Genomic DNA, 18,792 nt, shown 5'->3' with positions numbered 1-18,792 from the left:
TTTCTGTTCAGAGCTAGGAGCAGCCCCTGAGCACTGCCAGGCATGGCCCTAAACCTCAAATTAAGTAAATTTTAAAAATTATTTTTAAATTCTAATATGAGCTCTGAGTCTTTCTCTAAAGAAACATTTTTAAAACTTTTCTTTTGGGGGGGGTGGGGTACTCTTTACACAATAAAATCTTTCAGGAATTAGAAAGACTCTTTGTCTTGATCATGCTCCTGATGTTTTACTGGCACAGAATAGAAACCAGAAATCACCAGGCAGCCTCCTTATAGAATTATTTTACTGTAACTAGAAAAGCTGGAGCAAGTTTGAGCATTTCTGATGACACTAATGGGAATGGTGCCTCAAATGAAAATAAGTTAACAACAATAAAAAGCCATTCTTTCAAAATCTCCCTTTATCGGAATAAAGCTTTTGACCTTTAAATGAAAAGAGAAATTAAAAAAAGGCCAGATCTGCTATCTGCAGCTCTGGCATCTGCAATGACAGCCAATACCTGAGTGAAGGAAACTTCACTTTTGCTTCTGTGTGTGTGTGTGTGTGTGTGTGTGTGTGTGTGTGTGTTTGGGGGGTGGGGAAGAGGAGAGAGGGAGAGAGGGTATCAGGGGAGCGGGTAGGAGGGGGGAAAAAAAAAACCAAACATCAGCCAGAGGTGAGGTATCTTTGGAAAATTTAATTTGGACCATATTTTCTTTTTCTTGCTGACAGCATCAAGTATTTCCACACTCTCTGGTGCCACAGCTCTCAAGGTCTCCTGCAGTTCCATACTGCACCCAACGTTCCACAAAAAGATTAGACCTCTGCCATCCTTGTTTCTGATCATGTCCTTAAGAATGCTGTAAAGGTTTCTTAAAATAAATGGCAAGTACAACAAAGTAAGGCTTTATTTTCTCCTCCCCATCTTTTTGGTATTCCACGCCGGAGGAATAAGGAAGACGTGTCACGTGAGCGCCATACCCCGGGGACAGATGCTGGGTCCGCCAGGGGTACCCGTGTCACTGAGGCCCGGTGGTCATAAGGGTGAAGACTTAAAAGCACTGGCCAGCCCGCCACTGCCCTGCATAGCACAGGGGCTTTCGGCGGGGCCACTGGCTGCTTCCTGGTGAGCACAGTGTTCCTGGTCATCAGGACGGACAGCAGGACCAGGGCATGGCCAAAAATCTAGCTGGCACTCCAGCAGCACAGGCTCGCCTCCGCGGGCCTTACAATGTGCATTTACAGGAAGACTACATGTAATTACTGAAAATGACGTGAGGAAAAAAAGTCCCTTTACTAATTCCTGTATCAAAGTACTAGAATGAAGATAAAAGCTTGTGATAAAACATATTTCTATGTCAGATTAAAGCTACTTGCTTAAAAGAGAACCTAGGTATCTGTCTCAATCTATTTTTGCCTGGTGCGTGGATTTCTTTAAATGTACTATCTGAACAGCTTTGTGTTTCCACCTTGTTGATGCAATGCTTTAAAAAAAAAAAAGGCAGCCAAATTTAACTAATTTGGGCTGCAGAAAAACATCTCAGACATGAACCCTTATCTTCTCAAGTATTAAGAGCACATGATTAAAAGGTAATTGAATGGTTTCTTCGCTTAACAGGAAACTAAGCAGCTACTGCTGTCAAATCTCTCTCTAGTAAACACAGGGCCCCTAATAAATACAAAATTAAATTCTTCTGAGGAGCAGCTTGGTGGTTTTAATTATGTGGGATTTACATTTACTTGTTAAATTTTGTTGTTCAAAAAAAAAAAGCGTTCTTTACTTCTTTATTTTCCTATAGAAGAGATTTCTTGAGCGTCTCAGCAGGCTCTCACACAGACGACAGGCTGGGTTCCTCAGATGTTTCTGGAATGGGAGGTGGCTGCACACCTGGGCTCTCTAGAAGCCCTGCAAAAACTCCTGCAGCTGGGTGACAATCTCCGTGTCCACCGTCTCCATGAGGGACTGAAACCCTTGCTCTCCCAGGAGCTCCTGCTGTGCCTTGAGCTTCTCATAGATGAACTGCTGCAGCGACACTGTGTGCACGGGATCCTTCAGGGCCAGCTGTGGAGCAGAGAGTCACACTGTCAACAGTAGAAACGAGACTCTTTTACCTGCAACTGAGGAAAAGTCTGTGTAGCCCTATCATAACAAAGCTGCTTCTGCCTCCCCTCTTTCAAAGATCCTTAAAAAAAAAAAAAATGTGTGAAAGGGGTGTTAAAGAAAATCTCAGGCAATTAATCTTACCTCATTTCCCTAGGGCTTCTAAGCATAATTTGTCTGATTAGCCCCATTTCTCAGTGGCTGAGAGTTCATCTACACAGAAGCATCAGAGCCCGGTGAACGGCTCCCAAAAGGAATAGAACATGCAGAAAAGCATGTAGACACAGTTGTCCAGGCTTCACCTTATAAAGCTCCATGCCCCACTGAGGCAGCTCAGAGGGCAGCTGGCTCCCGGGGACAGACCATCCTGGACAGTGCCTGTGAGAGCTAGTCACACTCTGTACACCACACTCTGTAAGGGAGCTGCATGCTGTAAATTACTATCCCTATACTACTATGCCAGTAAACTAATCACACTTTGTGTCTGCTAGTTACACCCTGTAAACTAAGTATACCCTACAAGCCCGTTATCCTCTGTATGCTATGTTGTGTATTTCTGGTTAAAAAAGAAAAGGAAGAAAAATAATAACAAAGCCAACAGACATATGGCATTTTTTTGGTACAATTTTTAGTAAACCCACAATTCCACTACTTAAAAATGACAACCACAGGCTGGCTCTTTAAGCCCGTGTTCTTGACTTCTTTGTTAAGACCCTGAACGAATAATTGGATGCTCTTCATGTTCCTGGAGTGAGTAGACACCACTGGGCTACACTAGTAAGAGACAGGGTCAAATGGAGACATTACTGGTGCCCACTCAGCAAATTGATGAACAACAGACAACAGTGCTACTCTATATACACTGAAAAATCTTGGATGAGACATGTACAACAAACATCAGAAGACATAAAAGGTGGAAATAAGGCAGAATGGCAAGGGACTTCAAACCCAGGAAATGTCACTGGTGTTGAGTTTTGGGGCTTTCTCTCCTACCTTCCAATATAACCCAGATTTAGGGGGTTAAAGCCAGTACCCTAGAAATGATGATGAGCACAGACGAAAGAGCTCCAAACAAAACCTTGCTGTATGGACAAGGAATCAGGACAGTGGGCCAGGAAACAGTAAGAGAGAAACTTAAATGGTCTATGTGAGCCACACAACACAGAACAGACTGTGGCCCCACACCACTGAAACCGGCACAGGTGTATGATTCATGTTATGACCCCAACTATATATCTAGAGATACCTGGTGATCTGTCTCCTCCCTCATGAGGGAAATATCAATGCCGGTATGTGAACAAATCATTGAACATGAAACACCCACGTGGCAGTAACCAAATGACAAATCTAACTCCCCCTGCACAATAATGACAGGTTAGCTGAAATTGCTTATGGCATTCAATTCTTAATTGAATGCCATAAGCAAATATATATACATAAAAGTTCAGCTGATCTTTATAAGTATATAAAGTATACACAGTATAACTAATTCTCACTTATGACAGAAGAAAAGAAAAGCAGACAAAAAGCCTTTTGAGTTGTTTGTTATCTGATTAGCAAAAATTTTTTTTTCTTTCTTCCTTTTTGGTTTTGGGGTTACCCCTGACAGTGCTTACTCCTGGCTCTGCACTTAGGGATCACTCCTGGATCCAGGGACCATAAAGGGTATTGGAAGATCGAACCTGGGACAGGTACTTGCAAGGAAAGGGATCTACCCACATATATTGTCTCTTTGGACCCTCTTCAATTATTTAAACACTTTTCTAAAAATGACTCAGAAACAAACACATGTGTCTCTCTTTGGCCACTGGTGTTGGGACGAAGTAATATAGACACTTCAGTTCACACAAGTGTTTAATTATAAAATGCTTTAAGCAGCAAACTGGCAAACTGATATTTGTTTTGGTTTGGGGACCACACCTGTCCAGCTGTGATAAGGGTTTCCTCCTGGATCCTGCATTCAAGAGCCAGGGCCCTGCCCACTATACCACCTCTTCCATCCCTGCAAGTTCTTCTTCTTCTTCTTCTTTTTTTTTTTTGTGGGAGGTGGGTGGGGAGGAGTGGGAGGAGGGAAAGATGGGGATTGAGCTAATCCCAGCAGTGCTCAGGGCTTACTCCGGACTCTATGCTCAAGGATCACTTTGCCAGGCTTGGGTCCATATTAGGAGTAGTAAATAAAGAGTTTAAGACCTGAAATGCCAACCAGAATCTGGCTCATTAAAAGGGCACCTCAATTCAAATGTTCCCACTAATTAGACAATGCAAAACCCAATTCCAAGGGAGCCACCTGAGAATTGTATCATCATTGATGAACTGTCTTTGGAAGAACTTGGGCTATCATCTGTCTGCTGACCTTGTAATAAAGAAAACTATTTCTAAACACATGAATCCACACTTCATGAGATAAAAATAACAGTGTGTACATAGTTCAGTGGAAAGAAACAGCTTAGCAATTAGCTAATAATTTAGGTTTTCTGATATGAACCTTTTTATCTCCACCAGCCAAATTATTACAAATATACCTTCTCATTTCAGTTTATTCTAGTTAAGCCTTCCCCTGCAAAATGCACTGAATCTCTATAAAGTAACTAGAGAGAAATATGAAATCTAACCAACTGGCCAAAGTAATTTTTCCAAGCCCAGATCAGAGGCACCTGAGCAGCTGCTGACTTCTTCATATTTGTTTTAGTATGGAATGTTCTTCATCGAAGCGATGAAATAAAAATAAAAATATTTATTAAACTCCCTAAATTTATTAAATTCCCATCACAGGCAAGGGCTCTGCAATTCGCTGACGACGTTCCCTTTAAAGTAACAAGGACAAGAGAGAAGAGTCAGTACGGAAGGTAAGGTGCTTGCTTCTACATGCCTCACTTGGGTCCAGTCCCCAGGACAGCTGATGGTTCCCTCAGCTCTGCCACGAGTGATCCCAGAATGCAGAGAGAGGAGTATGCCCCGAGCACTGCAGGTGTGTCCTAAAGTTAATACAGACAATAGGACAAAGGAAGAAAGGTGGCCCTGGGGATCCTCCTAGAACAGGGAGAACAGTGCCTGTCATGCTGACAGCACATTGGGAACACTTGAGAAACTTAAAAATGTTAATGGCTCAGTCCTACTTCTAGGTATTCTGATTTAACTAGTTTCAGGCACCAGATATTTTAAAGCTTCCTTGGGTTATTCTGTTAACTGAGTGGGAGAAACACTACTAGAGAAAAATTTTGAAAAAGCCAGTTTTGAGAACTAAGGTCTCAAGTGAATCCAAGAAAAACCTCTGTAGATTTTACATATTACAATAAAATATTAGACAGTAAATCAAACACATGACACTTAAAAAAAAGCAAGGAAGGAAGGAAAGAAGGGGAAAGGGATAAGCTTTTAAAAACTATAGACATTGCACTTGTAAAGAGCAGACAAGAAAACATTATGAAGTAAGTTTCTTTTCCGGAGAGAGGAGTCAGTTTGAAACATTTCTTCCATGGCTTTACCTACTTCTCCCTAGTGTTGTGTTCCCCCCGCCCCACCAAGGGGAAGGGGGAGTTGGGCCACACCTGGCATTTCTCAGGGCTTACCCCTGGCTCTGTGCACAGGGATCACTCCTGGTGGGCTTTGGGAACCATATGTGCTGCCGGGAATCAAACTCAAGTTGGTGGCATGCAAGCCAAGTGCCCTGTCAACTGTACTACCTCTCCCTAGTTTTTTAAGCCAGTTGCCTAAATTTGCATTTTATTAGAAAACAGTCCATTCTGGACAAAGTTTTCCCATTAATCAGCAATGAACTTCATGTATAATTCATGACATTTTACTATCTTATCTCAAATACTGTATATACACTCCCTATAGCTGACTGTGGTCCACCAGAGGAAGGGCTTAGGAACACGAGGTGAGTAAGGGAGGGTTCATTCAGATCCATCTCACAGTGGGCCCAGAGGTTTGGTGAATCCTAGTGGATTATTTCCCCAATTCGCGAAAGCATATTTGTAAAAGATATACTTAGCATCATGCAGAATCTCCACTCTGTCCCTGGAATACGGAGTGAAAGCTATTAGAGTGGGAAAGTTTGAGAGGAAGTCACTAGAACTGTTGCTGCTTAAGGAAATGATAAACAAAATCAAAACTGCCTTTCTGCCCCCGTTAGACTAGTGTTATCACAAGAGCATAGAAGACAGTCATGATTTCTTACCATGCCCACTTTAAACTCTTCAGTCAGTGCAGATGGATTATGGAGAATTATAGCAGATAATCATATGCTTAACCAGGTGATGACTCTAATTGCAGCAACTGTACCAGATGTGGCCTCACTGCTTGAGATAATTAATACATCCCCTGGTACCTGGTATGCAGTTATTAATCTGGCAAATGCCTTTCTCTATCCCTGTGAATAAAACTTATCACTAGCAGTTTGCTTTTAGAAGGGAAGACCAGCATTCATCACCATCATCCAATCTCAGGGAGCTCTAGCCTTGTGCCATTTTCAGTTCTCAGAGTTCTTGATATTCCCCCCTACCGCCCCCCATAAGGAATCATACTGGTTAGTTACAAACTGCAAACATCAATGTCTGTAAGCAGACCTTCTTAAATGTGCAAAAATACACAAACATTTTATATCTCTTACAGATGAAAGGGTTACCTTTTATTTTATATTTGCAGAGTTGGGGATGTAGGGCTCAATCCCAGTGATGCTCAGGGTACCACATGATGCTAAAGATCAAGTGGAAACAGAGATAAAAAATGGGACTACCTTAAACTGAGAAGCTTCTGCACCTCAAAAGGTACAGTGACCCAAATACAAAGACAATCTACAGAATGGGAAAGAATATTCACTCGATGCCCATCTGATAAGGGGTTGATATCAAGGATTTACAAGATACTGGTTGAACTCTACAAAAAGAAAACAACCCCATTAGAAAATGGGGTGATGAAATAAAAAGAAACTTTATCAAAGAAGAAACCTGAATGGCTAGAAGGCACACGAAAAATTGCTCTTCATCACTAATCATCAGGGAGATGCAGATCAAAACAACAATGAAATATCTCACACCACAGTGACTGGCACACATCCAAGAGAACAAAAGCCACCGGTGCTGGCGTGGATGTGGGGAGAAAAGGACTCTCCTTCACTGCTGGTGGGAATGCCGACTGGTTCTGCCCTTTTGGAAAACAGTATGGACGCTTCTCAAAAAATTAGAAATTGAGCTCCCATTTGACCTAGCAATACCACTTCTGGGAATATATCCCAGAGATGCAAAAAAGTATAGTAGAAATGACATCTGCACTTATATGTTCATTGCAGCACTGTTTACAATAGCCAGAATCTGGAAAAAAACCAAGTGCCTGAGAACAGATGACTGATTAAAGAAACTTTACATAATGGAATATTATGCAGCTGTTAGAAAAGATGAAGTCATGAAATTTGCATATAAGTGCATCAACATGGAAAGTATCATGTTAAGTGAAATGAGTCAGAAAGAGAGGGACATACATAGAAAGACTGCACTCATATGTGGAATATAAAGTAACAGAATGGGAGACTAACACCCAAGAATAGTAGCAATAAGTACCAGAAGGATCACTTCGAAGCTTAGAAGCCGGCCTCACATGCTAGGGGAAAAGGCAGCTCAGAGAGAGAAGGAACCACCAAGTAAAAGGTGCTAGGAGAGCCCGTTCAGGATGGGAGATGTGGGCTGAAAGTAGACTACAGACCGAACATGATGGCCACTTAATACCTCAACTGCAAACCACAACACCCAAAAGGAGAGAGAGAGCAAAAGGGAATGCCCTGCCACAGAGGCGAGGTGGGGTGGGGGTGGTGGGAGGGATACTGGGACCATTGGTGGTGGAAAATGGGCATTGGTGGAAGGATGGGTACTCAATCATTATACGACTGAAATGCAAACACGAAAGGATGTAAGTCTGGAACTATACCTCATGGTGATTCATAAATTAAATAAATAAATATCAATCTCAGTGTTCCCATGTATAACGCATACACTCCAGTTCTCTGACTTATCTCCCCAACCTCCAAGGATTTATCCAATGGCTAGGTATGACCCATTTTGTTGCTACTAGTCAACCTCATTTTCCAGACACCTCTGCATTGCCCAAGGGGTGCATGATGACAGATAAAGGTGATACATGAGCTCAGCAACATGGGCCTCCATGTGAGTGAAAACAAAAGTAGCATTACTCACTAGTAATTCTACTAATCCACCAGCAAAATATTTGCTTTCTGTCCCCACACCCTTATGCTCTAGTGGCATGGAGGTCTGAACTGAAAAGGAATGCTTCTAATAGGAGACATAATAGTAATCCCATCCCACTAAACTGATGTAAGAATGTCACCTGGAGGGCTGGAGTGATAGTATAGCAGGTAAGGCACTTGCCTTGCACACAGTCCAGCCAACTCTGGTTTGATCCCTGACATCTACATGGTCTTCTGAGCCCGCTAGGAGTTATCCCTGCACACAGAGTCAGAGTAAACCCTGAGAACCACTGGGTATGGCCCAAAAATGAATAAACAAAAATAATGTCACCAGATCTTAATGTCTTAAAGTAAAAATTAAAACAACAGGTTTGCCTTGCACACAGATCCCCTGGATTTGACTCCCAGAATCCTGTGTAGGCCCTAAGCACCTCCAGGAGCAATTCTGAATGAAGAGCCTGGAAGTAAGCCATATGCATCACTGCTCTGGCCCCAAAGGAAAAATAGGAGAAAAGAAAACTGAACTGACAGTCCAAAATAAAGATACAGAAGAGTGTGTCTGAAAGAGATCCTTAAGGTAGACTGAATATTACTAAGTTCTGCGATTAAGTTTAGTAGAAAACAAGAATACCCCAATCTAGGCAAGCTTAGTATAGGTGTAGACCCTACAAGAAAAAAGGTCTGCATCACTCCACTGAGCAAAAAACATACAGTTGACGTGTTTGCTGAGGGCAAAAGGCATATAAAATGGGTATGAAAGAAGCTATCATCACATGACCACTTACAGAAAAGGACTGTAATTGTCATGAGCTTTATCTTAGTATCTTAGTGGTTCTGTTTCTTCACAGAAAGGTCATTAGTAAACCTAGGTTTTTAAGATACAATTTTTAAGAAACACATTTTATACTCCTTAATTTTAGTAACTTTCTACTTTCCAACTTACTCTAAAACTTACTAATGTTTTCATACTTTCCTAGAGTTTGTTTACCTTTTACTTACATCTTGAATTCTAATTCCACATAATTTCATTTTTCTTACTTGATATTGAATTATCTTAAGGCTATGAATAATTCAATTGAACCCATGTTTCTATGTGAATAATATCATTGTGGTATATCACCTAGTTTAAAATGACTAGCTTCTTTAAAATGTAGTTTTTAAAATTTCACATTACTGATAGGTTTTTCAATCTGTTTACTTTCTAGTTTTACATCACTGTAGTAAAAAAAAAAAAATCACCTGTCCTATTTCTACTCTGGAAAATTAAGGCCTTCTCCAGTGAGTCAAGAATATGCTTCATTTTTAACTTCTGGCAGAAATTTCTCTGGATTTAGTTACTAAAATACTAAAATACAGAAATCCAAAATTGCGCAGCCGCTACTGCGGCCGTACGACCTCATATCTCTTCATTCTCAGCAATGGAAAACAAATTGTCAAATGCTTCCATTTCAGCAGGTCCGACTTTGGAGGGTGGGGGAAATTCTTCTTTCTATTTGGGGATAGTGGTGTTTGGGGCTACACCCTGCAGTGCTCAAGTGAGCATATGTGGGAGACAGAATCAAAGCTGGCTGTGTGCAAGGCAAGCACCTAAAACCAGGTATTTTCTTTCTAGCCAGTAGGCACGTTTTTTGAATACCAATAAAATATGCTGCCTTGGGGCCAGAGCGATAGTAGAGTGGGGAGAGCATTTGCCTTGAATGTGGCTTACCCAGGTTTGATGCCCGGCATCCCATATGGTCCCCAAGCATACTACCAGGAGTAATTCCTGAGTGCAGAGCTAGTAATCCCTGAGCATCGCTGGGTATAACCACCCCCCCACTCCACACCCCCAATGCTGACTTTTGAAATGATTTTTTTTTTTTTTTTTTGCTTTTTGGGTTAACTCCTGGCTCTGCACTCAGGAATAACTCCTGGCGGTGCTCAGGTGACCATGTGGGATTCTGGGAATTGAACTTGGGTCGGCCGCATGCAAGGCAAATGCCCTACCCGCTGTGTAGTAGAAGTAGGGCACCTACTCCAGCCCCTGAAATGATCTCTTATGTTTCATGAAAGTATTTTTACTAAAACAAAATTTAGCAATAAATATCATTAAATTTCTAGTAATGTGGCTATCTTTTTACATTAAAAAATCAATTCAAAGATATAACTAAATAATAAAGATACTCTACTTCCATTTATTTTACCACAATCAAAATGACTGTACAACAAATTATAATAGGAACTTTAGGGGTATGCTACAAATAGTATTAATAGGTAGCTATTGATGCATATTATTTAAAAACAACAGCCTGCTTGATTAGATATTTAGGCATTCAGTAATACCTTGATTCCTCTACTTGCTTCCAGAAAAATTAATATTCACATCAGTATGTCCTGAGAAAATAAACCAAATGTGTGCCGTAATACATCCATACAATTACATGTGGTTACTAAGTGATTGAGAATAGAAGGAGGACAAAAAGGAACTCCAAGATAAAAACAAATAAGATTTATATTTGCAATCTAAATGTCATCACTAGATATGCTCTCTGGGTTTTCTGAATAGCATTTATTGCTGTCTGGAGTTTTTATTAAAGGGAGAGAGAAATCTGAACCCTACAAGTGTGAGCCTTCTATAGAAAACACCTGCTCCCTTATTGCTCCAATCAACTCTGTGGTTCCAAGATGTGAGATCACAAGCAAATTTTATGAGAATCTCAAGTCTCTTGATAAAATGCTCTGTAAGGTCAAACTATTGGGTGAAGGACTGAAAAGTGTAAGGACTATAAATAGGAAATGCTGAAAGAACCATAAACAAGAAGGCATAGTAATGTCAGCCAGTGCCTTCAACATATTGCAAAAGCTGGGATTATAATTTCACCAAAAGATTGCAAACCAGGGGCTGCAGCAATAGCACAGTGGGTAGGTCATTTGCCTTGCACGCGGCCGACACAGGTTCGATTCCCAGCATCCCATATGGTCCCCTGAACACCGCCAAGAGTAATTCCTGAGTGCAGAGCCAGGAGTAACCCCTGTGCATTGCCGGGTGTGACCCAAAAAGAAAAAAAAAAAAAGACTGCAAACCATCAATAATTTCTAAAAATTATAGGATAGCATCTGGAAAGAGAGCCCTGGGTTTGAACCTCTAGCTATGCCTGGTGTGGCCATGATACCTCCAGCACTGCCGTATCTAACCACAAAACCATCGTCCTACTGGTCCAGTATCTGTGAAAGTGGCCCGAGTGCCGTGAGCACTACTTAGGATCATTCTCCCCCCCAAAGACAATATACTGGAAATGAACAGAAGAATAAAACTTTTCACTTTGACAATCTCCCGATAAGAGAAAAAAAATGTTGAAAAGACTGCAATATTTTAACACTTGCATTATCTACTTTTGAAAAGGAAATTCTAATTCTGTGTCTGTTTCACTGAAATTACAACCTGTTTGAAGCTGTTTAACCTGAATAACCTCCTTACAATTAACAGAGCAGCAACCTTAATTTTACTTTTCATGTAACAAGACATTCTCAAAGGGAAGATCATATCCCTAAGATCTGGGTCTAAGGACATATTCAGCATGAAATGGATGACTCTCACACAATGTCTATCATACACATATAAGACCCTCTACAGCCTGCTTGTTTGGCATTCAGTAGGCACCTGACACAAGTTTCCTGAGTGACACCCACGCAGATCCCCACTGTTCAGTCTAATAAAAATTAATAACTACTCCTGTATATTGTAAAGTGATGAGCAGCATCCTTGGCACCCACCCGCCAAATGTCAATGCCACTGCCTTGAGCTGTAACAAAAATTTCTCCAGATAATGCCATAAATCCTTTGGTGGATTAGGATACTCAGTTTAAAGTGCTTTTTTACAAAAAAAAATCTACTGTTTGTATGTGAGAGTAAATCTAATTCTACTGAATTTACTCAATGACCTAAAGTCATTTTAATTAGAGTTAAGAAACATCCATCTAATTTATTGCAGTTTCTTCCAGCTCAGTAAGTGGTGGGGAAAAAATTCTAAGTTGAAAGGAAGTTATAAATAACTCCTGTATAGTTCCTATAACAATAGATTTCCTCTTTTATATTTGTTTTATTTTAAAGTGCTTCAAGGGAGTAGCTCCATAAAAGTCAGATGACATATTAATATGATCTTCACATACACAAGCAGAACTGAGATACAAAATACATATAAAACAGCAAAGTCTGTCACAGACCAATTCACATAAAAATGAAAAGTGGCTATGGAATAAAGAATCCAAACGATTAATTTGTAAACTCTTTACAGTTAATAAAAACCTTCCCAGCCAAAAGAAATGTTTTATTTGTGAACATATCAGTATATGAATGAGAATTAAACTATATTAAGGTGGGTTTAAATGAACCTAAATGGACATTTTCTTTCTTACAATTGGACTCTGAATTACAATCATACACCTTGGCTTTCCCAACACATGCAGAGTAAGTCATGCACAATGAGCTATGGTTTGTTTTTTTCCACAGTACACAGACAAGACCATAAAGAAGCAAATGCTTTCAAAGCACTTCTCAAAAGAATAAGTTGTAACATTATTAGACTTAAGTGAATATCACAAATTGGAAATAAACCTGTATTCTTGGCATTAAAACAGCCAACCTGTACCTGACTTTCAAACAATACTTTTTCTTCTGCTTTCCAAAAGGCATAAATCTTTTTCACTTTAAACTGAGGTTTTCAACAATTCTTTAGAACTGTTCAACTTGTGTTATAAATTACATGAAATGATTTTCAAGTGAAGCATACTATTAAAATATCGAAATGTTTAGGCTAATCCAATTCAGACAAGCAAGTCAACAGACTACAACCTTGTGGTTCTAAACTAAATTCATGCAAATCTGGCAATGTATCCAGTAATGGTGGCATCTGAAAATAGAGGCTAGACTGGCTAGAGGTTAGCTATGCACTTTTAAGTTGATACCCATTTATTAAAAAAAAAAAATCTAGTTGAATGAAAAGTTTAAATAAAATAAACTCATAAATCTAAGAAACCACACTCTTAAGAGTGGAATAAGTCATTTCAAGCAAGCCATAAACTTGAAAACTCAGAAAATAAAAATCATATTGCTGACAACGTATGATTTGAAAACAACACTATGATTTGAAGACAACTATCACTGAAACCCAAGCACAAAATGAGTTCTTAAAGAATGCTTGCAGACTGATGGCATCCTCAACTGTTAACAGGCCATCTTTAAGAAAGGGAATCTAATGGGAAGGCTGGAAAAGGCTATCAAGAATCAGAGTAGAAGCCATAATTTACAAAACTAAACAAGGGAATCACAAAACAGAGTAATTCTCCTATACCATAATATGCAAGAAATGCTCCTAAAATAACACATCCAGACAAACAAACAAACAAACAAAAACCCTATGCTCTTTGGTACACTTCACTTAAGATTCCTGGATTCCAAGTTGATGAACTGAGTCAATGTGGTTCACTGACTGTTCCTGATGAATTTATTCTGTGATTAACTCCCCAAGCCATGTAAAACTCAGATTCAGATAGCAACATACTGCATGGTTCCCAAGTGTGCACTCTCCTTTGCAGCAACAAGTCAATAAATTTTTGCTGCTAGCTTAAAGACAGCCATGTGACTTTTAAAAATTATTATTAAAAAGCAACTCACTTCGAAAACACCAAGTTGAAGTCAACATATAAATGAAAGATTATAGGCTGAATTTTTCAAATCCCAAATAATTTTTTCAGCCTACTGATTGATGATAACAAGTGCAAGCAAAAGAAAACAGGCAATTTTCGTTAGTTTGTTTGGGGGCCATATCCATCAGTGCTCAAATGCAGGAGAATTGAACCAGGGCCAGCCGCATGCAAGGCAAGAGCCCAGCTGCTATACTATCTCTTCAGACACAGCAACGTGAATAGATTCCGTGGACTAGAATCAGAAGTCATACAGCATGAGGAAGTTCAACTAACACCAAGACAAAGAATCTTTCCCATTCTCTCAATGTAATGAATGTGAAAGTCTTACTGAATGAACAACATATGGAATGAAAGACAGTATTATCATTATTCTTGGAAAATATAATGTCACAGAACTTCAATATTTAAAAGCAAGTAAACAAGAAAGCATTTCTAATGGAAAAAATGAGAACAAGTCATCCATCAAAGGAATATAAACAAGTGTCTGAAAAATGCACAGTATTATTGTGTAGCAGGAGAGAACATATTAAACAAGTTACTGCATTACCTACTATATTGCCCAGGGTCTGGCATAAAAATGCATTACTACCTAGACATAGAACTTCAAAATCATATACTTTTCTGTGAAGCGAAAGACTGTGTTTAAAAAAAAAAGTATGCCAAATGCCCCGATCTATCTGCCACTCTTCTATATTCAAAAGGCTTGCACAGGACTCAAATCAAAACTCTAGCTTATTTCCCTTAAAACAACTGTTACCACAGAGAATATGTACATTTGACACTAAATATTTAAGACTTAGATTCAAGAGTGAAGGTTTAATAAAAATTACTTATACTTCTTCACCAAGAACAATTAAGGGTCGGGACACAGCTCAAAGTGCTGTGTATGCTGCTCGCACACAGGGGATCAATACTGACACGGTAGGATCCCCAAGCACTGGGGCTAGAGACAGGAAGAGGAACAGGAAGAGAAAGAGTGAGAGAGAAAAAAGTGTATCAGTGTTTGAGAAAGAAAAAAAATTATCAAAAAGAATGCATAATATTTCTAATTGGTGAACAACATTTAGATTACTATTACAAAATCAAATAAAACACAAAAATACACACATACAGATATATTATCAGAGTAAAGGCAATGGTGGGAAAGAGCATTTAATATCATATGTTTATTTTGTGTTTTAAATGAGATTATTTTATCACTAAAAAAAAATACTTCAAGATCATAATTTCCTCAGAACAATCCTTAGACATTGCTAAGGACAATTCATTTAAAAACACTTTAGTCTGTTTACCTAAAGGACAGATTTCTTTTAAAAAGACAGCAGTATTGATAACTTCTTGAGAAAAATTATGAAACAAAAGAAAACTCAGGAATAAGAGTGGGGAAAACTAGCAAAAAGACCGTCTAATGTTTACTGGCATATTATCTGAGCTGTGTGCAACAGCTCAGTACCAACAAGCATCAGTGCACTGACTCAGTACCACTGTGCTTGAACTTCCAGGCAGGCAGCAATACATTTCTGGACTCCTCCTAAAGATTTTTAGTAAAAACAAGTAAATAATAAAGAAACAGTGAGGATAACTGCTTTGTAACATGAAAGAATTCAGATATCAGCAGACAATTTATCTAACTCAACTTAAAAAAACAACAACACAAAAACCAGAACTTTCAAGGGCATTTTCAATAGAATTTTCTTTGCCACAGTCTTTTGATTACTGTGACATAGCCTACTGGGAAGGATCTTAACCTCTGTATCTCGAACTATTTTTTGATTAACATTTTCCCTCCATTGCAGGAAGCATTGCTATCACAGGAGGATGCCTGCTTATCAACTTGTGTCTTTATTACATCTCAGCTGGATCATCTCAATTCATTATTTCCTGTCCTCTTGAATTGCTTTAATGTTATTTGTAACTGCAGTTTCTAAGAACAGAATTAATCACTGCAACAGTCCACTTCTAAAATGGGGGGCAATAACATTGATGGAGGGTCATTTGTGCAGCAAGGTAAATACAACTTACAATTTTGAAATACTATTTTTAAGTCAGTTATTCTGCCCTTTTGTTTTAGCATTACGTGGAAATAAAGATGCATTATTAGCAGCTTAACAGTCAGTCAAGAAAAACAATAAAATATTTCTATTTTAATAGATTGGCTTTGTATTAAACCAATGTATTTAACTTTTAAAAAGAAAATGTATGAACATATATGAGAAGACAGATTGTAATGATAGAAATACACACTAATGGGCTAGAGCGATAGTACAGCAGGCAGGGCGCTTGCCTTATACACAGCTGAGCCAGGTGAGCACAAGCCAGTAGGAAGCCCTGAGCAGAGCTGGGTGTGGCCACAAAACAAAACAGAAAAAGAAATATACACTAGCAGAAGAAATAGCAATGATAAAGGCCAACATTCTAGATATGGTAAACACTGAAAAAGGTTATACAGTATGAATACAAAAGCAAGAGAGTGGGAAGCACAGAAACAAGGATGCATGTAGAATTACATAGCTTCAGGTAGTTTAGGTTTATTGGGTTACTCCCGTCACAGTGCTCCCATTCCTCTTTGTTTATTTGTAGCTTCTTTCTTAGTGTTCTGTTGACTTGTAAATAATGTTTTTCTCTTGTCCTTGAGTCCTTTGCATAGTTTATTCAGAGCAAGTCCTTTTTGTATGGACAAAGAAAGACATTTATTAATATGCCTTTGCAATTGGGATTTAATTGGCTTTGAATATTATTAATTCCCGGGCATCTGCTTTCTTGACTGTAGCCTTGGTTGCCCTCAGTTCCTAGCCCTCTAAAAGGCAGGGTCCCAACGGGGGATGAGACGGACCCAGGGCAAGCGGTAAGTTATGTGCTACCCTGGCATCGAGATGGGCCTGGCCAAAGTGCCTCATTCTTAACTATAAGTTAAGAGTCTGATCATGGACAAATGCCGTCATGATCTTAAAGTAATGATGAGACTAGGACCGTGCTAGGGATAGGAAAGACTAATGTGGCCTGGATACTGTAGTCTGATATTGCAATTCTAAAAGCGAGAGAGAGAGAGAGAGAGAGAGAGAGACAGACAGACAGACAGACAGACAGACAGACAGACAGAGACAGACAGAGAGAGAGAGACAGAGACATGAGGAAGGAGAGAGTAGAGAAGGAGTGGAGTAGATCGCTCCTTGGCGAGCTTTAGTTTTTTACAGATGCAGTCTTTTTTTTTTTTTTGCTTTTTGGGTCACACCCAGTGATGCTCGGGGGTTACTCCTGGCTCTGCACTCAGGAATCATTCCTGGTGGTGCTCAGGGGACCATACGGTAGGGCATGCAAGGCAAACGCCCTACCTGCTGTGCTATCTCTCGAGCCCCAAGGATGCACTCTTAATAATTTGATAACCAGATTTGGCTGGGGCAAATAAACAATACAAATGAAAACCACTTCAATAATGTAGCGGCTTCCTTTGCAAACGAGAAACAATTATTTGTAATTATAATTTTCAAACTTACTTAACCCTATTGTTTAAGAGTTAAGTTTTATGATCAGGCAAAACTAACTCCAGAGTTGGTGAAAACTACAGTGGTTAATAAGAGGAAGGGGAAGCAGGAATGGAAGTAAAAAGTAGAGAGATCTTTTTTTTTTTTTTGATTTTTAGGTCACACCTGGCGATGCACAGTTACTCCTGGCTCTGCACTCAGGAATTACTCCTGGTGGTGCTCAGGGGACCATATGGGATGCTGGGAATCGAACCTAGGTTGGCTGTGTGCAAGGCAAATGCCCTACCCACTGTGCTATCACTCCAGCCCCTAGACAGGTCTTTATGGGGGTGGAATGGCACAGGAACTCTGTGGGTGGGGATGGTGAGTATACATACATACATACATATATATATACATCTACACACATATATATATGTAAAGTGTGGTGCTAAATGGCTGTAATTCCATAATATCATAAACCAATGATATATTGGTAAGTCAATAACAGAAAGCTGCTTGCACTGTTTCTAATCATAAGCTTGCAATCAATCTCTAATTTCTCTGTAATTAATCTCTCTCTATACCCCCTTCCTTAGGTTACCCAATAGCATAGTGGGTAGGGCGTTTGCCTTGCATGCAGCCGACCAGGGTTCTATTTTTCTGTCCCTCTCGAGAGCCTGGCAAGCTACCAAGAGTATCCTGCCCACACAGCAGAGCCTGGCAAGCTACCCGTGATGTATCTGATATACCAGAAACAGTAACAAGTCTCACATTTGTTGTGAGACATTAACTGGTGCCCTCTTGAGCAAATCAATGAACAAAGGGAGGACAGTGTTACAGTGCTACAACATTAGATTTAGTAGCACTGTTGTACCATTGTTTATCGATTTGCTTGAGCGGGCACCAGTAACGTCTCCATTGCTTCAAGACTTGTAGTTACTGTTTTTGGCATATCAAATATGTCACGGGTAGCTTGCCAGGCTCTGCTGTGTGGGCGCGATACTCTGGGTAGCTTGCTGGGCTCTCCGAGAGGGTCGGAGGAATCAAACCCGGGTCAGCTGCATGGAAGGCAAACGCCCTACTTATCGTTTGTATTAAGGTTCTTCAAACTTCTTAATCTTGTGAATTTACAGCTTTCATTAAATCTGGCTAAAACTGGGCCACTATTTCTCTAAAAATTCTTTTGTTCCCCTTTTCTTATTAAGGGAATTCAGATGTCTAATGGTTTCTCTCCCTTTCCCAGAACTTTTGTTTCACTATTTTATTCTAGATTAAAATTACTGCCAAGAGTAGTATTTCTTTCTATAAAATCTTATCTACAGTAATCTGATCCAGATATTCCACTGTTATCCTTACAAGTTGGA

General features: G+C 39.6%; 1 protein-coding gene across 1 annotated transcript in view; it reads right to left on the bottom strand.

Annotated features, from left to right (window-relative positions):
- Positions 1 to 656: 656 nt before the first annotated feature.
- The window catches only part of IPO11 (importin 11), a 158,666-nt gene continuing 140,530 nt past the window's right edge, over positions 657 to 18,792 (bottom strand). The window contains exon 30 of the mRNA XM_004608471.2: positions 657 to 2,041. Within this exon, the coding sequence (XP_004608528.1) occupies positions 1,877 to 2,041 (165 nt within the window). The 3' untranslated portion in view covers positions 657 to 1,876. The remainder of the gene's footprint in view (positions 2,042 to 18,792) is intronic.

The sequence above is a fragment of the Sorex araneus genome, chromosome 1 (assembly GCF_027595985.1).
Source record: "Sorex araneus isolate mSorAra2 chromosome 1, mSorAra2.pri, whole genome shotgun sequence".
In the NCBI taxonomy this organism is placed as follows: Eukaryota; Metazoa; Chordata; class Mammalia; order Eulipotyphla; family Soricidae; genus Sorex; species Sorex araneus.
This window is presented reverse-complemented; position numbering and strand designations above follow the sequence as displayed.